Below are 24105 nucleotides of genomic sequence, written 5' to 3'. Positions count from 1 at the left end.
CAACAACCTGCAGCAGAATGTGACTCTTTTTTATCCTGGGGAGTTTTGTTTAAAACTTAGATTTCAATGACTGTACTCTAGGACACTTTTCCATATAATATATTTTCTTGTAAAACTCGTTTTGAGATGTGTTTTGGTGTTTTGAATTAGGAAGACACATTTTATGCTCAAAACTTCACACAGTTTATTGGCATCACGCATCAACCATAGTTCATATAAAGAGGGAATGTATCAAGTATAGACTATGAAAGTGCAAATAGCATTTCAAGGATTAGTTGCTTTACAATAGAAAATCTAGATGAGTTACAAAATGTTCATTTAAAATAATTCACCTGGACATTAGAGGTGAAATACAAAGAAAGTACAAATCCCATTGAGAGGTGTACCCGGTTCATGCACAGCATACTGTCACACACAGGACTGAAATAACTTTCACCTATTCATACTTTCAGTTAGCTCTACTAACTTTATTTTGGCACACATACCCATACACTTGATCACTGCCAATGCCATCCTGGGTCTGCTGTTTTCAATCACTTCAGACATTCAGACAGTAGTCTGTAAAACATGATTAGGTTCTACAAATAAACATGGATTATTCACAATCTTTGAATATATTGCAACTGTCCTCTATTTAGTGTCTTCAGGTTTAACAACATACAGTGGTCAACTCCAAAGTCAGAAAGTGAATTAGTTTCTAAATACAGGGTCTTTTGCTGCACTCAAATATAAAATGCAATCTAAAATTTGGGTAGAAGTCACTGCCATTTCATCAAGTCAGGATTTCTCAATGTAACACTACTAAAACAAACAAAACCTCATGCTTCACAACAGAACTATTGTGGAGCTGCTGTTTGCATACTACACACTAGAGAGAAAAACATAAGGTAAAAGGTGTGTATTTGGTTGGTTTACACCTGTGTAATAAGCACTCTTAAAATGTTGAAATCAAAGATTGACACAAAGGCACTGCATCTCTAACTGTAGAGAAATATCTAAAACACATTCAGTTTCCTTCACAACTCTGGGAAAAACAACAGTGCCTTATCTAATTGAAATTCAGGATGTTGTCATTATTCCTAAAGTGGCATTCCCATATAAGAAAATCAAGGCTACTCACTACTTGTGCACTAATCGGGTAACATGATTTGCTGCACAGAAATGTGCACTTATAAATATCCCGTGGGCTATTTCATGTTCAACTTGAACTGCATTTGTTACAGAATGTCAGATTTTCCAATTCATATCCATTGTGAATCTATAACATGCATGATTTCTCATTTGCTTATTTAGCCAATGGTTTACACAACAGCATTTAAACAAAGTGTGAAATATGACCCAGCAGAAATATTGAAGGAAATATGGCTTGAGTGTTTCATATTAAACATCAAACTGAGTGGTTCTGATTTAATTCAACAGGCACAATTTGCTTTAAAGAATCCACTTGGTGACAGCAAATTGTGCTTTTGCTAGTCAGTGTTTGGCACCTAGAAATTAGGCAGGCATGAGCAGGAAAGACATTTACTCCTCACCTGCTCTCTAATATCAACTAAATACTAGTGTGGTCAGCAAGTACAGCTACTAGGTCCTAAAACATACAATACGCTTTAGATCCAGTGGAGACACAGGCTACAGTTTCAATCTAGAAAAAAAAATACTCTGGCCTCAAATTGACAGTCTTTTCCTCAGTCAATAAGCACAATTTCCATTTTAGGAATTTTATGCCTCTAAACACTTCATAAATGTAAGCCTCTGTTACGACAGGGTCAGATTGAAATTACTTGAGCACAATCAGAAACATCTGCAAACTGCAAACATTCAGCACTCTTCAGTGGTGTTTGGCTGTTTGAGCTACTCCAGCCCATCACATCATACCAAGTGCACTTGTTCTTCCCACTCAGAGGAGCTGGTGCTGGGCAGCTGCTCACACACAGAGTCGCACTGTGGAGTGTCCACGTGGCAGAGCCTCTGAGCCTCAAAGTGTGGCTCCGCGCTGCTCTCCTGTGGGCTTGGGTAAGGCAGGGGCAATGGCTCCAGCTGCACGAGCTCCAGCTGGGTGGGCCTCTCTGCTACCACACACTCCTTCTCTAAAGCACTCACACACACCTCTGCCTCCAGCGCCTGTTTATTTTCTGGAATGACTACAGCAGATTTGTCATGCTCATCCTGAAGGCTTTCATCTTCGTCTTCAGTGTGCAGGGCGCACAGGTTGGAGTCGGTGTCAGAGGAGGTGGGGGGGACCAGGGTGATGCCTTGAGGGTTCATGTCATGGAACCAGGCCATGATGTTGCCCAGCAGGTTAGTGTTAGCGGCTAAAGCGGAGGACGAAGATGGCTCGTGGCTGCTACAGGTGGTGGAGTCACTGGAGGAAAACAGGCCTGTGGAGGAGTGACCACCAGGGGCCACTGGGATGGGTAGGGATGTCCTATACATGTGGCCCTCACAGTACTGAACAGAGGACCCCACTGTGGCAGAGTAATGGGCACTGATGGTGCCCAGCTCCAGTAGCTCTGAGCTGCTCAGGGATGTCTTGGTCAAGGCCTCTACTCCTGTGGGGCTCTGCTCCAGCCGAGAGGGCAGAGAGGTGCCAATGGCCCCCAGTGATGCATCGTTTGGCTCATCCGAGGCCCCGGCCCCCACCATCCCAGATTCCTGAAGAGACAGCTGGATGGCCAACAGAATGTTTGGGTCATCATCATCCAAAGAGCCAAGATCCTGCAGTATAGGATGACAAACACACATTTGAATTAGAAAAAGATTCCAATTAAGTAGTTGCAACTTATGAAATCAAAACTCTGCTCACCATTAAATGTCTGTGCCCACCAAAGTCCTGTCCATCTTTGTAAAGAAAAAGAAAGAAGTACTATAATGTTAACAATAAAACCCAAACACTAACATGATAGAAAAGCATTTAAATGCAGTGAGTAATTTATAATACAGTGTTTACTCTAAGGTTTGAGGGCGTAATATGAATCAATCCTTTGTTTTGATGAGAGGAAGTTTTACATTTTATTTTCATTGTACGTTTGGAAGAGAAATTACCTAAAGTGCCATCATCATCAGGGTCCGGAGTGTTACTGTGCAGACTGGACATGTCACCTCTCCTTCGCTGCCTGTGTCTCCGTCTATACTGAAACTCTGCATATTCCTGTCACAGGAGAAATGAAGCAAAGCCACTTACTTTGCAATACACAGTAGTGCAAGACAAACTCACATCTGATATTTCTGACATATTGCCAGTTAGCGTGAATGATAGAGAAGTAATTACCGAGACTTTCAGGAAGCAGGCCCAATTTAGTTTTGAAGAAATTTGCATAAAGCACATTAAACCCCTCTTAATTATACTTGCTAACTATCAGAAAGATCTATTTGTTTAAATTGGTATTTAGATGGCACTGATTAACAGCCATGTATAAAAACACCAATATCCAATTATTGAGATGAGAGATAAGATGGTGATAGACATAATGACAATATTGAACATAACCAATTTATGATGATCTTTGTACCTTGTTTTTTACTCCATTTACTGCACATAGTTTATCCACCCAAACCTCACTTTCTCCTGTGCCGCTTGTCCAAAAATAACTTAAAAGAGCTGCACAGGGACACGCTACACATAAGAAGTAGCATCAACCATCTGTGGCTGCACCTACAGGCGGTGACATCGGGGTTTGATTATCACTGTGTTGTTCCCATTAACAAGCACAGCCAAGACGCACATGCTTAATTAAGGAAGAGAGATCACAACCTACTTTTATAAACGTGAGTCTATTTTTAGCAAGCATCTGGAGGGATCATGAGGCATAAATCGTATTGTCATCAACTGCTCATAATGCATGCATTTCAAAACAGGACTTTAATTGGTGTCACTTACTCAGAGCATGACTAGACAGGCCAATGTGAAGAATGGGAAGGGAAAAGTGCCTGTACTTTAGCGTAGAAAAACCTTGATCTGACATGAGCTAGTCGTCACAGGGATCAGTTTACAATTTGTTTTTATCATCATAGCGCCCCACTTATAAGTACCTATATTGATGTTTCTATTTTACTGAATGAAGCTCATTTACAAACTGTGGAAAAGTCTAGCCCTAATGGAGACCTTATTACCTCAGGTGAAGCAAATCCTAAATATTCCCAGTCCCATGTGCCACCAGCAAAACTGAAAATAAAACAAAAAGAGAAAGAATAAACATTTCAAATACATGAATTATATATTATATCAGTGGTGTGCTGTCAAGCCTTCTCTGCTGACCTAAACAATTTTACAATAACCCAAATTAATATGATTATACAGTAGATCCTAATATTATTTAAAATAGCTATTATAGTATTTTCTCTGTGTTTTATAACGTTAATTGTCATCCAATTCGAATTTAAATGTATTTTTTATTTGATCAGGGACAATGCACAAAAGACATTAGTCTAAGGAAGAAGAGATGTGCCAGATTAGAGCAAAATGCTCTAACCTGCAGATTCCCTTCAGCAGGATGTGCTCCATGTTAAACATTAGGCGAATACAGCAACCCTCCAGCCAATCAGAAGCCTGGGTTTACGGGGTTACATGTGAAAAAACAGTCAAAATCCTGAAAAACCTCTGGCAGTGGGGAGCTCTCTGATTTGAAAATGACTGGCAGTCAATGAGTTAAATGTTTTGCACCTTAAATTATTACAAATGTCAATTACATTTTACAGAAGGGAGTGATTTTGGGGGTTGCGGAAAAGTTTGGGAACCCCTGCTGTACACTGATACTTGTTAACAGTGTTAATGTGCATATTTGACTTATTCATGTACATACGGCAATGTGATATTATGAATATTTTTGATCAGAAAAATAAATGATGATGTGCACCTGCGCCTGGGAGCCTCAGGAGAGTCGCTGGGTGCCACACCTCTGGCTACAGAGGCCAAGAACTCCTGCCTCTTCTGCTGAATCAAACAGGCCGCGCGGATGATCTTATGACGAGGGGTCCTCAGATAAGGGCGGTTCACTTTCTGTGCAAGATCCTCAGTTACCATCTCCAAATCCGTCTAGAAACAAAGAACTTTATCAGCAACATATTTACTGTACAGTGCAAACTGTGTCAACTAAACAAAGCAATACACAACTTTCTACAGACTGTAAGCCAGCCAGCAGTGAGCAAGAATCTTTGAGCAAGCATTGATACCTGCATAAGCTCATAGATTTCTTTCTTTGTACTTTTGGGCTCGAGGAAGAACCCATAAGGATAAGAGCACTTCAGGATGCGTCGAGTCTTTAGTAGTTCTAGAACTGCGTCTTCAATGAAAGTGGTGTCAGGCGGGCCTCCCTCTCCTGTGAGGATAAAGTGTGTTATTTTATTGGACAGAAAGAAAGGTTAAAAAGTGATGGGTAAACGTAACTTTTTAAGTGTACAAAATAATCATAATAGTACGAAGGTTGATCAATGTCTTTCTGGGTCAGATTAAAGACAAGGAGAACTGCTTAAGGCCAAAGCACAGACTCTCTTACATTTGATTACGTTATTTCAACACTTTCATGAAATCCCTCCCGCTGCTATTTCTTCAAAGCTGAACATCAAAGTAGAGGAAGATGTGTCCAAATATGTAATGGAGATTGACAGTGTTACACCAAGCTCAAACTCACTTCCACTCAGCGCTCTGCTGAGCTGCTCCATCTTCTCTTTGGCAGTTTTCAACAGACGCTGCTCCAGCTAATTTAAGAAGACAGAAGCTTTTAGGGCCTCCAGTTGAGTAAAAATGTCTTGACAACACTGATTAAACAAATTCTGCGGTTAATAGCAAACAATGTCAATTATACTTTGTGGTAGAGACAATAGTATAATGCACTGATGACGATCTGACAAAATAACAATCCTTTATGTTAATGACCAGGTAAATGGGAGAAACAGTTAGACAACATAGAATCTGTGCAGAAGTGAGAGGACAGTACCTGATAGCTGTGCTCATGGTTCTTGAAGCGTGTATAGTAGTGCATAAAACGATCAAGTTCCTGAAAATTCTTGTGTTTCTTCTCTGCCTGCAAAATGATATTGGAATTTTAGAAATTAAATCTGTAAATGTGGAACATCGTGGAAGGTTGCGTTCACATTTCTTTAAGTTTTGTGCTGTGAAAACTTGAAAACTCGAAAGCTCATTATCTTGCAGAGTGAATTGTACCTCTTCAGTCATCTCCTTGGACTGCTCCTCCACCTGCTGGATAACTTCATAGCGAGTGCAGCGATAGTAACCTCCAGTGGAAGAGCTGTGTTTTTTCCACTCCTCCAAACAGATCCAACAGAAATCGTACTTGCACTGCAGATATCACAAAGGCAGTACTGAAAGTCTAATCCCCTGAAAATTGTATCATCAAAGGTCTGTTTACATAAAAGGGAAAGAACAAACACCAATCTGTGTTTGTCACAATTTGCCATAGATATGATTATATAAACATGGAAACTCTTGACATGACTTGAATTATGACACCTACAAATCAGTACAAATGAAACAACAATGAATAGACGGCTGAGGAGTGGATAAGAGACAAACGGAAATAAACCATTTCTACTGGACAAAGGCAGTAGACGTGCGAATGAGCAAAGTGGCAGCACAAAGACAAAGAAGAAATGTTCCATGGCAACACGTAAAGCTGAGTTTCCAAGCAACTGCAGCAAAGTCCTGTCTTTCCAGGTAATGACGAGTCATGAGACTCAGTGGCCTTTGTGAACTAATCTCAATCTCTACTCAGCCTCTTCAGCTCAGACATCTGCAGACAGACGGCAGCCACAGGGCCAGCACATCTATACCTCACACCCACTGCTCATTCCGTTGGTCAAGGTTGGAGATGCTCAAAACATAAACAACTGTGCACCATAACTGTCATTATTAGCTGAACAAGCTCTTATATAGGTTTGAGCAAATAATACAATTTTAAAGCGATATTTCCGGATTTTTGACATAGGGCCTAATTTCCTAGTTATCTAGAGTGTTGTTGATTTCTGGAGATTTTTTTTTTTTTTAATTCATGCAGTCCTTATATTTGAATAGTTTAACGGTGCTAGGCTAGTGCTAGGGTAGCACATGGCAAATCACTTATAATACCAGACTACTGATATAAATGTCTGTCGATAGAATAATTTTGCATTCAAAATAGCCACATCAGCTTTGTGGTTGTAAGCTACGCAGCGGCAGAGTGATCTGCTAGGAAATAGTCCCTCAAAATTCAGTAATTCATGTGATGCAAGGTTAGTTGTGTTTAAGAAATTATTCTATCGACACAGACATTTATATTGGTAGTCTGGTGTTATAAGTGATTTGCTTCAGGTCACTGTTCTTGGGTCAGACTGTTTTTAATGCAGGCTACTAGTTACCATAGACATGCGCTAGCCTAGCACCACTAAACTATTCAAATATAACGACTGCATGAATTAAAAATACATATATATATCTCCAGAAATCAACAGCACTCTGGATAACTAGGAAGTGAGGCCCCATGTCAAAAATCCTGAAATATTAACCAAATTTAAGCAAATTCTGATTAAATCTATGGTCAATTGATGGCATGTTGCTTTTTAATTTGAGGTGCAACAATCATGCGTTAAAAAGTGGAAATTATTTTTTTATTGCAGTATAATTTTAGATTTATGTTGAATAATTACCATTATGTATTTAAGATAAATCATTAACAGCACTCAATTAATATGAACAATATCGCTCACCCGTACTACTTTGGGAATGTTTGGTACGAAGTGTTTTCAAACAACTAATTAATCCATTCCCTGTTCATTCAAGGCAGAAAATATGGATAATATTCAAGTACACAAAATGCTGAGTAGGTGTTGAAAAAAGAGCCCTCAACAGTCAAGTGATTATACACACACACCTGCGGATATAATTGCCACTTTAGTCTTGCAAGTTTCCGTAAAATGTAATTAAAAGGAAATGATATATTATATGAATCAATAGCCTGTCTTGCGTGGTTGAAAAGTAATTAACTTTTCAACTTGACATTCAAATTCAGCGGAAACAAAGCCAGAAGTCTCATTACAAATGTCAATCATTTAAATGCCTCGCCACAGAAGCAACAAAAGTCAAGGTAAAGATAGTCCCAACTTAACACACTGGTAAATTCATGCTAATAAGTAATAATTAAAACTCCAAGGACAATACTGAAGGGTAGCTATTGTTTTCATGTTAAATTCACAAAGTCCACTTCCGAAGAAACGTTTAAATTACCTTGGCACACTGCATGTGGTTGCAGCCCTCGTTTTTCTGAATGGGGGATTTGCAGTTGGCACAAGGCTTGGAGTTGCTGAGTAACCACAGGCAGTTGGCGGCATCCTCGTAAGCTTCAGTCACTCCAGCCACTTCAGCACCAGGAGAGGGGCACAGATACAGCCAGAACGAGAAGCAAAGGAAACCATAAACTCATTGTCGTGGCTTAAGGCTCATGTCAAACCAACACATGTTTGAGAAAGATCCTACTCAACCATCTCAGATTTGTCTCGAACTTGTCCTGACTGTTGTTGATATTAAAAGACTAAACTTTGGCAAGCTCTAACTTTCACATTTTTGGGGCTTGTTCAACACACAGTGGAGGGTTGTAGGTGTAAAACAAAGGAATATAATAATAATATAGCACCATTTTACAGTTTATGGACCTATATGACTTCAATCAAAAATCAAAGTATGATATGACAGGCTTATATAAGAGCTCATGTAGGTCTCTGTCTTATCTTTTTTTTTGTTTTCTTTTAGACTTTGAAAATGTGATCAAGTTACTTTTTCAAACCTAAACGACCAAGGTATAACACACTTTCTACCGACTAATAAAAAGACCAACAACCAGGACAAGTTTGCAGCCGAAATGGTCGAGCAGGAAGCATTGGTTGAAAAGACATGGAATGACCCTCATGTATTATGTATTCCTGCTGCACTCACACACACACCATGATTGGTCGATTATCAAATAGCTTCAGATGTAAAGTTTGAATTTAGAAAAAAACAAACAAGAACTGTCAAAGAAATAGGGCTCTAAACATAGATGTAAATAATTGTTTTGACTAGAGATGCACCGATACAGCTATTTTGCTTCCAATGCGATGCCGATACTGGGGTTTCAGTATCTGCCGAAATCCGATTTTAACCGACACCAAGAGACGTCTCTAAAATGTGGCTTTCTCTGAGTGAAAAAGTGAATGGTCCGATTATCTCCTTTGTCAATTATTATCTATTAATAAACTAATGGAAAAACATTTAACAAGGATCACTGGATTTGAGACACAATCCTTGGGACTGGCTATTTTATATTAATATAAACAACACACAGGAAGTGATCTGATCATTACAACTTGTGCATTACTAATATTTATATCAGTTATTCTTTAACAGCATTTCTTAAACTAAAATACAAACATTTGGCTGCTCCAGCAGTGGCCGATTTTAATTCATTAGGCTTTAGGTATTTCTATCATCGTTTCTGACCCAGCCTTGATTAGTTGCCGCTAGCTTTAGCATGATTGGATTCTCCAGGTCCTGAGCTTCAAAATGATATACAGCGTTCCCATATTCACTGAGATTTAGTTGGTGAAAGTTGTGTTTTTAAAGCGGTGAGAGCTTTAAAACTGGCCAAAACTGGCATCGGTTCAGTATCAGATATTTGTAGCGGATACGCAATATCGTATGTTTTCCAGTATCAGCTCCGATATCTGATTCCAGTATCGGATTGGTGCATCCCTCGTTTTGACTATGAAATACAATTTATATTTATTAGGTACTAAACTGCCTGTAAGTTTCTATTCTAAAAAAAACCCAAAACAAATCAGCTACCAAACCAAAACCTGGCAAGCAACCGTAACAAAAATGAATAAAGCTTGACAATAAAAAGATACTACAACTGACATAAATAATGACACTTTTCCACAATTGGGGTACTCTACACAACAGTGACATGGCCTACGGACTCACGCTCCTCCGGTTTCATCTCATTGACTTTCTGCTGCCAGGCTTTCCAGATCTGACAGTCGCAGGGCTCATGAGCCTCTCCTTGGCACTCCCTACAACCACAAGGAATGTATATATTTACATTTGCAAATACAACACATATACAGTAGATTGTAATATACTTCATTACTTATTACTTATTATTGTCCTCGTTCAGTATATTTTAAACTCAAATATTTGTGGGGAAAAAAACGCTGAGTCATACGGCACTTTCCTGTTTGTTATGTTTTGTGGCCCCTGGGCTTTATTAAACACATGACAGTACAGACTGTACAGGTGAAATGAGGTGGAGGTGAGAGACATGAAACGAACAGCCAAAACTGCTGTAGTCAGAAGAGTGCCCGGTGTACTTGTGTTGCAGTCTTACCAACTAGGTAGGGCAGCAGATAAAGTCATTTTTTCACTACAATACTTCAGTTGGTGAAACAAGAAATCTTCAAGAAAATCTTCTCCATAAGCCACTTTTTGAAAATGACAGTGAGCACTCAAAATAAAAAAAGTTTCTTTTTTTGTAAGTTTTTACCATAGGTTTTGTGTGTCTCAGATCATTTGTTTATGCACTTGTTTTGGCTTTACATACTTACGGTAGAGTCAACAAGCAAAGGTTAACGGATTTGTGCTTAATATTTCGTAGAGCATATACTATAAACAAAGATATCCAATATGGCCCCCACAAACATTAAAAAAACTGTTGCTAACTGAAGCTATTTGATGTGCACATGTGTTGTATGGGATACAGACTACTTTTTTCATCTTGGAATTTTTCATGGACACACAGATTTTTTGACAGAGTGTTTTAGTGAACACTTGAACCAAGCACTTCATGCTTGTTTCACAAACTCAAGTCTTTTTCTACTTATCTGCTGCACTAAGGCCATTGGGGCGCCCTTTAAAGCATTTTTATCGAACTAATTGAAGTGGTTGTTGGCATTACCATGACAGTAAAGCTCCACTTAACTTCCTGAAAATTGCAAAATGCGTTTATAAACGGATCCTCATGAAGAATTGAGACGTTACAAGTGTATAAAGAAAAACACATTATTGCAGAGCTGTGGCTTGTCCTTTATCGTAAATTGTTAAGTTATAGCGACCAAGACCAAATAGTCTAGATGCTTCTCGCTTAACTGAGTTTATTTTTTATAGCAAACATTATTTGTTTTTGTGTAACCAGTCCTATCCCAAAATGCATTCTCCATTCCATCAAGCACTGATGCAATTCATTGTGGGGATTGATACTAACCAGCAGAAGAGGTGTCCTTTCCCACAGTCCACGGCCGGTGCTTTGAGGAGGGGGAAACTGAGAGAGTCTGAGGTAGAGCTTCCAGGTCCCCGTGTGTTCAGTCTAACGGCTCTTTCACAGCCCGCCACGGGACACCAGCGGATAGCAGGGTTATTCTCCACAAAGGCCTAACAAGAAAAGAACAATGTTAGGGTTGGCCAGTATTGACTCAATAAGGGACGGCTTTTGTTCCGAATTTTGAGGATCCTTTCTCCCCTATCACTCAATAAATCACGCCCACAGCATTTTCCTGCATTCTGGTGCTTTTTAAACAATAAGAAAAAGTTTGTAGCTGTTTTTTGTTGTTGTTTTTGCTGTTGTGACAAAGTCATTTCTATTTAGTGGAAATGTGCATTGATAGGTAATATAAAACAATAGAATCGTCATGGACAACCCGGGGTGCCACAACTAACTATATTCATTATAGAAAAAGTAGTGGCGCAGATGGGAGAGCGGGTCGTCTCATTATCGGAAGGCAGTGTTGTTTTCGTCAACGAAGACGATAACGATATCTTTTCGTTGACGCCCCTTTTTTTAATGACGATAACGTAGCGTTGACGAGCTAAAATGAGCTCTTTGGGGACTAGAACATGACGAGACGTTTACGAGTTTACGTCAATGAGACGAGACGAGACGAGACAAAAATGGGAGAAGGTTTTTCGTCAGATCGTTCACAAACAGAGTTTGTGCGCGAAGTGAGAGAACGCGACGATCAGAGGACGAGGAGAGCGGGCGCTTTTGGGAAAAGTACTGTTCACAGTCCGCCGACCACTTCTGCCAGTGCCTATCGTGGTGTCATCTGTTTGTCAAAAGCCAATAGAAGCTATTATTTATCCCAATTTCCAAGACTTATCGAAATTAATTATAACTTCTTATAATGAAACCGACGAAAACTTGACAAAAACGATCACATTTTGAAATGACTAAAATGTGACTAAACCTAAATGCATTTTCGTCCAAAGGACTAAAACTAAAAGGGCTGCCAAAAACAACACTGTCGGAAGGTGGGGGTTTCGAATCCCAGCTCCTGCAGGTGCAGACTGCCGTTGTGTCCTTGGGCAAGACACTTCACCCAATGCCTATGTGTGAGTGGTTGGCCTATGTATGAGCAGCCTCGCTTCTGTCAGTCTACCCCAGGGGAAACTGTGGCTACAAATGTAGCTTACCACCATCAGCATGGAGTGAATGAACCCCCCTCCCTTTCATGTGTGAAGCGCTTTGGGTGTGACTTGTGTCATCTGAAAACCGCTATACAAATAAGATTCCCTTCCCCTCCTAATTGTCAACTTCAGTAATCAGCACAAACTCTCAAACTGACATGTGATGAAATGAGTTTGTGATTCAATCAAAACAGAACAAGAATATACAAAGCATTTTGTGTTGAACAACTTTGTTTGGACAGAGGTTTTAGACTATGGCAGCTGAAAATAGACTATGGCGGGCGGCCATAAAATAAAATAAGTAATTTTTCTAATGAGGGAGGTCTGGAATCTCCACTATACTATAATCAAATGAACTTAGCATGTAACAAAACTACAACAAACAAAATAAATCGTTACTTTTGCAAATTCAGAAAAGCTGCAGCCAAAACTAAATAGTTTGAAATGTTTAAATAAACAGACCTGAAAACACCTATCTCAAAAGGTGAAAAAAGAACCCAAACATGTTGCAAATTAAGCTTTTTCCCCCTTAAAAAGAGCAGGTCCTATGAAGAAATTGGTGTAAAAGTCTGAATGAAGCTCATATTGCATGTTTTAAATAGGTCTATAGAGGTCCACATGGGCATTTTACCCAAAATATAGGCCTATGGGATGGGATTGTTGCTTAACTCATTAACTACCAGCCATTTTCAAATCAGAGAGCTCCCCACTGCCAGAGGTTTTTCAGGATTTTGAGTGTTTTTTGAAGACCCACTGATAATGTAGGTCTAGGTCTACGTCAACACAAAACCCACTAAAAGAAAGATTAGACTCTCTTCTTTCATCAAAAAAAAAAAAGTTTCCATTCTTTAGTAATGTCCGAAAAAAAATAGGTGAAATCACCCAAAATGTTGTTTTCTGACCAAAAAGCTGAGAAAACGAAAGAGCAATGCTGCCACCTAGTGACTCAATAAAAGAACTTGTAGTTCTTTTATTGAGTCACTAGATGGCAGCATCAGGCAGCACAACAAAGATTTTAACACAAGACATGCTCAAGGCTTTGCTGCGGCTCAGCTGTTCCCATTGAAAAACCTATTAGACGTCTATAGACGTCATTGGCAGTCAATGAGTTAATGGTGAATTTATCAGGGCTTGACATTACCTTTTAGCCAGCGTGACAAGTCTTTCTCAAATGTTCCCAGCAGCAAGGTATTTACAAGACCCAGTATCATTATTTGTGTGATTTATTTCTATGTAACACATTTTGAATAGTCAGTATTCATGAGTTGCACACAAAGACTGCAGTGCTGATTCATGTGCTGATGTCCTTAACAAGATGAAGTTAAATAGTTCTCTCTCAACACCGCGTCACCTGCATCATGTCTCCACTCTGATTTCACTTCTCCACACCGCGCTGCATCGCTCGCCCAGAGAGTAGAGGAGAGGGAGCACGAGATTCGCGATGAACTTTAGCCACATCATTACTGAATCAGTAGCAAAAACAAACGGAGCGAAACCGGCCACCTCTTTATGCTCTTCCCCCAAACAGTGCAACCACGACTGCAATGTTTTGTTTAGGAGTTTTTTTAAGCCAAAGCGACAGCCCTCCCCTTCACAAACTCCATACGGACTTCTGATTGGCTGATACCACTTCACATGAGCAGCTTAATACACGCAACTATTTTTTTTACATTTTAGTTTATGGGTCAGTACTTTTAAAGCAACATTGCTTACAGATTAATGTCGTCGCTGCCCCCTACCCCAATAGTGTTCCTTTTTCTGTCCTCAAGTTGGCAACCCGATGAGGGGGCATACCTTAATATCAAACTGAAGATAGCGTCTGTCCATCTCTCTTGAGACAACACTCTCTATAACTTCCACAGGCACAAGTTGGTAGCAGTCAAATGCTGGGCAGAAGATGTTATGAGCCTCGCCCTCTTGAATCTTTATATTTAAAAACCTGCAAAACCAAATGTTTAAAGTCAGTGTGTTACAAATAAAATTGGCGAGAGCATTAAAATAGAACATACCCTTCCCAGCAAGCTCTGCAGAACTCATGGCCACAGGTCATATCAACTGGATCTTCAAATATGGAGATGGAAGACATGCAGATACCACACTGAAAAAGGTAACAGTGATGTTAAAATCACCGACAACACTTGTGCATTAGAAAAGAAGCCAAAGCACAAAATTATGCTAAATAGCAGGCAAAGCCCTACACACAGATGCCTTGTTACAGTGAAGCCTGAGCCTGACAAAAGAAATAAAGGAGCCAGTGTGCCTCAACAATGTAAGTATTGATTTGAAAAAGAGCAGAATGAGATAGAATCAAGTGTAACCTTTAAACGGGCCCTTGAGTAGAAAGCAGTCGGCCAGCACAAGACACGCCTTTTGAGAGACTTAATAGGACTGCCAGATTCAAGATTTCTAGACAAATTGCAATCCACCAGAAGCTATTATCTATTAGCATCGGGTCACAAAATAAAACAGACACAGTTGTTCAGCAAACAAGCAACATCAATGAGAAATATGAGTGATCTCAAGGTTTTCAGTTTTAATGTTTAGAAGTAGAGCTGCAGGATTTCTATATCTAATTGAGATTTTTTTCCCCATTAAGATGAACATTGAACATTCACACTGGCGTCTAGTGATGTGGACCCGAGCAACCAGTAAGAAATTAGCTTGAATAGTAAAAAAAAAAATTAAATGTGCAAATAATTTCTGGCCCATGCTGTCGTTAGGACTTTTAAATGAGTGATCTACCAGGGCTGACTCTTCTTCTGCAGGCATGAGGCCTATTTGGTCTGGAGAGGTGATGGAAGAGCGAGCAGTGCGAGGTGTTCGAGGAGAGGGCAGTGTGTCCCAAGCGTTGTAGCCACTAGGGGGCGGGTTGGGCATCTGCACCCTGGACCGCTGACAGCATTCCTCTGCATCTTTCATCCAGGCTTCTAACAGCTTCTCTCTGTCCCAGTCTTTGTATAGAAAGATAATAGAGATGCATTAATGGCACAGCACAACAACAGCTAAAATTGTAATGGACAATTTTTCTGCAACAATGAGAAAGTGCCTCAAAGTCTAGATCCACGTCAGACCAGAGTTTGTTGGAGGCATAGACACAATGTTTTGTAGCCTGAAGCTCACACACATCTACAGTACTGCAAACCTCAGTTGTTAAGGATGGCTTTTCTATCACACAAAGGAAGAATGAGAAAAGGTGCCTTTTTGGGGGAAGAAACTGCAAGACTTGCATACTGTGCATGAACTACTGTGTTCTGACAAAATCACTCTTAAAAAAGAAACATTTACCACTGTCAGCAGAGCAAATAGGCTATTATCAATCTCCTAGTAGCAGTCAAATGCCCCGGTCTCTAAATGGCCTCATTTAGATAATGAATATTACCACAATTCCTCTCATTTTATTTCAATTAAACTCATCCATACATATTACCCAAGCTGGGCTATCAGACATTTTGTTCCTTTTTTTTTTTTTTTTGAGGAATTGAGAGAATTTCAAATCATACAAATTGAATGAATGTGACGGTTAATCAAAAAGTGCACATGATAGTTTATACCTGTAGTTGATATAGTTAGTGTGTTTGAGTGTACCATGGGCTCGGAGTAGTGCCTCTGCAGTGAAGAGAGGGGCCTGTAGCATGTCAGCTGTCTCCACTATCAGCATGTCCTTCAGTCTGCGGAGGTCCTGAGGCCGCAAGCCCTCATACAGCTACAACACAGAGCAGAAAGTCCAACAACTCGGAAAATAAAAATATAACATGTGGCCTTGATACAGATTAATTAACACTTAGTATAAAACAAAACTGAAGACAGTGGAATTTTTAACGTCTCCTGTGCCTGATTTATTTTTTTGTCATCATGTAATCATCATATATGCCGTCTTATCATTCTTGGCTTCCTCCCACCACCTTTCAGGCAAACTTTCTTTTATGATTTGCTTGAAAAAAATAAATAAAATAAAAATACAATTATTATTTATTGTGAGTGATTTACTCCATCTATAAGAGAGCGTCAAGCCACCCTGCGAATGAAAACCCTTTCAACTGCGTGAATCCGCGATCTGGTCTCTCTGTTCAGAACCGTACATGAGAGTGAGAGCAGAGATTGACGGGTAAATTCAGAACTCTGTCTTTTAAATCAGATCCTTCTTCATCACTGCGTAGATGTGCCTGCCAATTTCAGGCTCCACCTGTTCCTAACTCGTGAACAAGACCTAAAGATAGTTCAACTTCTTTACTTGAGGCAGGGACTTCCCACCTACCTGGACAGAGTAAACCACCTGTTTCTGTTGTTGTTGTTGTTTTATTTAAACCATCTACTGTCTACTTTGGCACCTATGTTTGTCTATAAATGATGCTATATAAACAAAGTGGATTTGAATGCAATACAATGAAATGCCTATTATCTTTAACAGATCAGTTGAAGTCATTTCAGCTTAAACTGGCTTAATCATCATAAAATGAACATTTGGCAAATCAAGTATTGTCTTGTTCTACGGTTTATTTGATTCAGTTCAAAGTTTTAACCAAATTAACTGCCAAAAATATTTCAAGTGACACAAATTCTGCATGTGCGCTCCAGTGGCAACGGTGTTTTGTACCTCTCCTCTGTCGAGGGCTGCGTACTCGGCTTCTATACCCTCCGCCTCAGGGGCCTGAGAGAAGACCATCTGTGACTCCAGGCCCAGGGCCAGCTCTGTGTGGTGCTGCCTCTCCGCACAGTCACACGGAGTCTCGCGGCTCTCATTCTCGGCAAACAGGTCCGCTTCTCGCTGCACCAGCAACTGAACAATTCCACACAAAACAATGAAAGAACAATGCAGTATTTGATTAAAAATATAAATAATATCATGGCCAATATGGAAGTACTCTTTTACATATCTGACTGTCAAGAACAATCAAGTTCAAGGCAAGACACACCCCCAAATGAATTCATCTTCATACAGTTATTGTGAAAAAAGATGATTTGAAACATTACTGAACATGTGTACTTTGGGAGTTAAAAGAAGACACATTGAGATATAGTGTACTTTACCTCAACACAAGTCTTCATACCAGAGGCAGCAGCATAGTGCAAACAGGTGTTTTTCTTGTTGTCTGTGGCGTTGACATCGGCTCTTTCATACTCTCCATGATCCAGCTTCGCTCCAGTCCACAACAGGACAATGCGTAGACACTCTGCCCGCCGTTGCTGGTCTTCATGCGGGCGTGTTATGCGTGGCTGCAGTGCCCCTTCCGAGGTCATGATCAGTGGGCCCATGCACAGAAGGTGCAGTGATGTCTCATTGTGCACATTACGCTTATTGGGATTTCCATCTTTGTTTTGGAGAAATGACCTGCAAAGAACGGGAATATAATGCACTTCTGTAAGATGGTTGGAAACTATTGTAAATACAATCAAAACAACACGATAAAAAATATATGTTTACAATAAATATATTACTTTTGGCCCAATCTTCCGCCTGTGCCAGTGCTTGCGTGGCCAGGGGCACGGGGGCGTGGCTTAGAAAGACAGAATCAACAGGCACTTGGTGTATACCCCTCTTCTTTTCCTCATCTTTACATTGCACGCGCCTCATATATTCCTTCAGCATTAATGCTCCATCTTTTACAAGACTTCATTCCACTGTGAGTAAAACACTGTGTCCCGAGTGAAAGGGTCTGTGTCTGTCAGGCCCCCATTCAACCCACTTACTCAGTTTAGACTGGAGCTGAAGAATACACAGAGCGCATCTGGCCAGCGCGAAAAGTCTAGTCTAAAGCCTACGTTTGGAAACACACGATAGGGCCCTTTACGTTAATAGGGGACTTTGATGCCACACAAGTGTGAGGTCAACATGTTTCTAGACTGTTTTGCTGTTAAATCAGAACCTAAACTTTGTTCTTTATAGTAAGTCTTGTGTATGAGTTGAGTACTAATTGCTTGGCCTACACAAAGCAGGTGCTCAGGAGAACATGGTGTGTCCCTGCACTTGCTGTGCTTTGCAGAAACAGCCTCATTAGAGTGTCTGCCCTGGCTGACATATAATAGATTTTCAGTAATGGCTTTTATCAGGCTTTGAATAGAATAGGTTTTAAGTACAAATCCATACATTTACATTGAACTATTTATTTACTTCATAGTTTGTTGCTGCTGCTTCATTTCCTTTCTGACATCATCGATGGGGCTTTATAATTTGCACTCTTTTACTATGGTGACCTTAAAACAGCAGATGCTTTATCTTTACTTTCAAGCAAGCCATAGCTCACAGCTGCAGCTGTGCATACAATTCTACTATGAGCAATCCTCCCGCCTGGAAATGATGCCGGGGAGCCTGCTGTAATCTATCTTCTAACAGTAACTCGAGGTGTGGTGATGTGAATCCAGCCCCACAGTCTGGGGTGCGTAATGTGTATTCAGAGAAATCAGGCTCGGCCGATGTTATAGGCCGATATTGGCACCCAGAGCAATACTGACTATGAAATGGACCATATTATTTTGCTACTATCTCTGGAAACAATAGTGACAGACACCTTGTTTTAGATAGGAAAAAAATATTGTATTTATTCAAACTAGACTTGATCCATCTTCAAAATATGTCCACTAATCAGCTGCCATTTTGTCCTGTGTTTACATGCTGATGACACACAAATATATCTCCAGCTGAGGTCAAACTTCCCGAGAAGCCTAGCCGCTATTTTACAGTGTTTAATGATGTGAACAGTTGGAACTTTCTTCAACTAAACAGTTCCAAACCTCAAGTTATATTAATCAACCCTCCTCATTCAAAAACTCCCTTGGTCCACTTTCCCCAACATCACCTCTGCAGCTCGAAACCTTGCTGTCATTTTTGACCCACATTTCACATTCAAAGCGTGCATCTCAAAAAAACACTAAGTCCAGTTTCTTTCATCTCTGCATAATCAGCCAAATCAAACCCGTCTTTTCCCGCCCCGATCTGGAAAAAAATATGAACGCCCTGATTTTCTCACGGCTTGTCTACTGCAACTCCCTCCTCTCCGGTATTAATAGCAAATCCCTCTCTTGCCTCCAACTTGTTCAAAACGCTGCAGTTACAATTCTCACTGGTTTTAACAGCCGCCAGCTCATCACCCCAGTTTTAGCCTTTCTTCACTGGCTCCCTGTGCGTTTTAGAATTGATTTTACTGACCACTTTTAAAGCTCGTTTAGGTCTTGCTCCAAGTTACACTTCAGAACTTTTAACCACCTACGAGCCCCCATGCAGCCTTAGATCCTCAGGCTGTTAGATATTCCAAAGTCAAACCTCAGGACGAAGGGCGATCGGGCCTCTTCAGTCCAGGCACTGGCTTTGGAACCATCAATATCTTCATTTAAATCCCTTTTAAAACTCACTTTTATAGATGGGTTTTTATTATGTGATCTCATTATTATCCTGATGGGTTTTGCTCTGACTTGTCTGACTTTAAATGCTCTGCCTGCAACTGCACTTTGTAAACGTTGATTGTAAAAGTGCTCGCTAAATATTTATTATTATTATTATAGAAGGGTGGTCATTAGTGTTAAAGAAGTGAGAATAAATACTGGAACACATAGGTCAGATTTATATCCATTTAGGTTTATAACAGTTTATGTTTATAGAAGCATATATTAGTGGTAATAATGCCAAAAACATCATTTTTTGATTGCATTAGGTTGTAGCTCCTAAAGCTACACATATAGAACATGTCTATTCTTTCAAAGAGCTACTGGCAGTATGTGTTTACTGGCCCCACATTGTTATGTGAAAGAGGTGTGAAAACGAGAGGCACACTTTTGTGCACATTTACTGCTAAAGAGTAAATGTCTGCCAGTAATATCTTTAGCCCTTCTTAAAAAAGAGACAGCAATGTTTATAAAAGCAACTTCAAAATGACCAGAGCCTGCCCTAAGTTTAAAATAACAATGATAGCTCAAAAAGCCTAAACGCGTACAGCCAAAAGCAACTTGGTTCGAAGCTAAAGCTAAAGAAATGGCTTTGCAATAGAACATAAAAAACAAGAAATCTAAATAAATAAGCCTATAACAAATTATTTTACAAAAGTGACAAGCTTTGTTTCTAGGATTGAAACTGTTAACATAGTAATACAGTCTTAACAATAGGCCATTTGGGAGATTAAAAAAATACATCAAATGAAACTAATTATATCGGCCTATACATCAGCTATTGGAAATCATTTTTAATAAAATGTCAGCAAGAAGAAATTTCACCTCTTCACTAGACTCCAAGCGCATAAACATGTCTTCAATATCTGTATGTGTTCTTTTTTGTCAGCAGTAGTTAGAATGGAGCTACAGGGTGTGTAACAATGAAGACATGCCAAGCTAGAAAATTACAATGTTCTACCCTAACTGAGAAATAATCAAGATTAACTGTGGAGTCAAATAATAAAACTTAATGGTGAACAGCACCACCTTCAGCTAAAACCACAAAACCCCCAAAAACAGTGTGATACAACAGCTACAAATTCTGTAATCTAATGCTTGGTCATTTCAAACTGACTTTATTTAAGTTGTTGGTGTAAAAACAGTCCAATAACACAAGTTGAAAGAACATAAAAAAATAACTCTAACAGCCTCATCCATCGCAGCAGGAGGTATTCCTTAGACATTCAAACAGATGGCGTTGTAGAAAGACAGATGGACTTATACATATTACAAAACATGGACACTACTTTATGGCAATGACTTTGCTTTTTGATTTTCTTTATCTTTGTTACTGACCTGAGTAGTCGCAGCATGGCATGCCGAGCAGCATAGTGTAGTGGAGTGTTGTGCTGGTAGGACTCTCCATATGTGGAGTTGGGGTCCAGTGCGTCCTTAAACTGTGGGTTGCTCTCGTAGAGTTGGCAGGCCAGCAGCTCATCCCCGTTGATGAGCGCCTTTCGAAACTTGGTGGCTGTGTTCCCCATGTTTCTGTGACTGCTGAGTTTGAGCTCAGAGCAGTGAAAGAGCCTCTGAAGTGGGGTTCAGCAGGGCAACATAGTGAAAATTCTAGAAAAAAAAGACAAAATACAGTTCAGTAGACTAGAGAAGAGATAGCAGATCAAACCACTAGGGAGTGGACTCATCAGATGACAACTAGATCCAAAATGTACCACTTTGTCAAAAAATGTAGATTTCCATCTTAAGCAAAAATGAATGACGTATTTTTTTCAAATATGACGATGTCTATCCCATTGCTAAAAAAATAATAATAACTCTGCAAAATCTTCAGCACTGTACCAGAAAATAACCATTGCTATTCATGTTACAAGTACTTGTGGCCAGCTAGCTTCCCATTGAGAGAAGGACACAACTTCCTCTCTCATCACCAGGAGTTTCCGCTGCGTTCTGCCAATGCTGCTCACCCCACTGAGGCCGTGAGCCACGGTGGAGCAGGAGATACTCAGAACAAGGACATCACACAGCACGGCACCATTTCACCTCCACCAGAGAGCCATATGGTCCTGAATGTTGGGAGTGTTTTTAGGGTATATTTACACAGCTATTCAATCAACTTCCTTTTTGTAATAAACATATACTATCAATGATAGGAACAATATTATTATAAAACAACCTGCAGGCGAGTATATGAGCATTACTGTATAATATATTTGTGATACTGCAACTTACTCGACACCTCCTTAAAAAGCTTCAAATCTATCCATGAACAATAATCCTAAATTGTTATTTGGTCCAGATAAGTATTTATGAACATGTTTCAGCAGCAGACCGTTTATAACCAGAGCAAAGCAATATATTAAACCCACAGTACAGTGCTGCAAGTCAATCCCAATAATTTCCGTGATTGTGTTTGATACCAGAAGTAAAGAATTGGTCAGACCACCCTGAGCTGACTGCAACGTGATGTGTCTACAGGTGGCTGAAAAATAAAGTCAGATTGAAGTAAATAAAAAGAAACAAAATAAAGAAACACAGACAGACAGACACCGTCAGCCACATTTCTGTCTAGCTATACGCATTAGTTAAATCTGCGATCTCAGTGGTGGCAGTCACACATTTATAACTGTGTTTTGACAGCCACAACAATCTTCACCTTATGTTAACAGTGAAAACAAATCTGAGAGCACATGGACTGGCGTCCACTCAGCTATCAAACTCATAAAATCATCCATGTTTCTTTTGTCTTTGTTTTTTACTTGTGCATCAGTGTTGCATTTTGTGCTAAACTAATCAGTACAGATACCTAACCTAAGAAACCTTTGAGATTATATATTTACAAGAACAATAAGCATTTCACTCGCTTTAGAGAATGTCAGCTGCTTGTGTTTAGATTTTCCGTGGTATTGGCTGAAATCACAGTATTACAACACGTCTTTGTAGCTTATGTTACTCATAAACAAACCCCGACACGACGCTATCATCTGCGTTGGCTAACGCGTCAATGCACACGCTCTAGGCATACGCTAGCGGAGGAGCTAACTAGCTCGCTAAGTACGCTGCAGTTAGCCAACTTGGCTAGTATACTTGATAAACTAAAAGATCGGTTTTCCCGTGACAGTCATTTTAACTTACATTTATAGTGCAGACAATTCTTGTCGTCCGGTTCCTGTAAAAACACCTGTCACGCAGGGATTCGATTTTAGCTGATGTTTTTTTTCCGATAGCTGAGTGTTTCCCATATGTGAGCTCAGAGCTCAGACCAGTGATGTTCACGTCAGCCCCGTCCACTCTAGTGGGGGTTGCCAGGCTAACAGTACAATATCCTTCAAACAAATCATTAAACTAGGTCGTTTTTTTCCCCTCCCCCTCAAATCTCAATCTATTAAGAGCTGGTAAGTGCATTAAAGTTGGTGTATATGTGTAATATGAATTTACGGCATTAGTTTATGTGCACGGGAGACCTTGGTCAAAAATCATTGCCGATATCTATTTTATCATGTCAACAGCGACATAACGTGGATTATGCATATTTGCGTTATATTATACGTATGTGATGTATTATTTTATATAATAGGCTTACTAACTGGTTAGCAACAGCAAACTTTAGTTTAGCTAGATCATGTGCTTTGGTAGCCACAACTTTGTTGTGCAGTATTGGGTTCGACCACTTGAGTGCGACAGAGTCCATGAAATAGGCTACTGGCCATTACACAGCTTATATGTGTTTTGGTAAAAATGTATTTAGTTGTTAAAAATAAGACCTGCTGTGGTCATGATTAAATATTTAATTGTTGTTGTTTATTGTTATTTGTGACATTGGGCTCAAGAAATTGAATTGAACTGAATGTGAATAAACAATGTGTAGACCTATATTTGTGTGTCAGCTTTGCAATTTCATCTTATCATTGTGCAACTATCTCTAAAGATGCTGCCCTGCCACCCACAACCCCTATAATCAGGCCTGTTATGTGTAGGTCTTGAGGAATGCACAAACATTAACTCCCACAAAAAACGTACAATTTACTTGGACCAAATTGGGTCAGTTCCTACAACAGAACATATAGGGAACAAATGCACCTGTTTCATATAAAATATCTGAACATCATTGTTAAATTAAATAAAACTATTTGTTCACATTTATTTATGACTGCTAAAACTCAAGTTTACAAGCTCTCGATAAATAATCTTTAAGGACAGTAAGTCTCTATGTAAACACATATGCCAAGGTCTCCACATTCAAAAACAGTGTACAGCGTACAGCAAACACATTTGGCACTTTAAAATGAAAAACACATTTACCCAGAAAA

General features: G+C 39.7%; 2 protein-coding genes across 2 annotated transcripts in view; both read right to left on the bottom strand.

Moving 5' to 3' along the window:
* Positions 1-24105, bottom strand: part of eomesb (eomesodermin homolog b) — a 383568-nt gene that overhangs the window by 353550 nt on the left and 5913 nt on the right. The gene's annotated exons all lie outside the window — the stretch shown is intronic.
* Positions 173-23076, bottom strand: LOC306967221 (ankyrin repeat and IBR domain-containing protein 1-like). The gene is made up of 20 exons (XM_079562151.1): positions 22931-23076; positions 21137-21406; positions 17450-17750; positions 17016-17198; positions 16007-16124; positions 15164-15372; positions 14431-14519; positions 14216-14360; positions 11223-11389; positions 9947-10035; positions 8216-8346; positions 6161-6295; positions 5934-6020; positions 5628-5694; positions 5170-5315; positions 4854-5032; positions 4111-4162; positions 3043-3148; positions 2804-2838; positions 173-2715 (listed from the first exon to the last, which is right to left on the bottom strand). The coding sequence occupies exons 2-20, from the start codon at positions 21322-21324 to the stop codon at positions 1870-1872; spliced, it is 3273 nt and encodes a 1090-aa protein (XP_079418277.1). The 5' UTR covers positions 21325-21406; positions 22931-23076; the 3' UTR covers positions 173-1869.

This window comes from Gobius niger, assembly GCF_951799975.1.
Source record: "Gobius niger genome assembly, chromosome: 8".
NCBI lineage: Eukaryota > Metazoa > Chordata > Actinopteri > Gobiiformes > Gobiidae > Gobius > Gobius niger.
The sequence above is the reverse complement of the archived record's forward strand: the minus strand, read 5'-3'. Positions and strand labels throughout refer to the sequence as shown.

Excerpts from the sequence above, each read along its gene's own strand:
- LOC306967221 (XM_079562151.1), bottom strand. The coding sequence starts at position 21,324 with ATGGGGAACACAGCCACCAAGTTTCGAAAGGCGCTCATCAACGGGGAT. Across the intron at positions 5,695-5,933 it reads ACCATGAGCACAGCTATCAG|CTGGAGCAGCGTCTGTTGAA; the intron begins GTACTGTCCTCT and ends TTCTTAAATTAG. Across the intron at positions 2,716-2,803 it reads GTGGGCACAGACATTTAATG|GATCTTGGCTCTTTGGATGA; the intron begins GTGAGCAGAGTT and ends CCTATACTGCAG.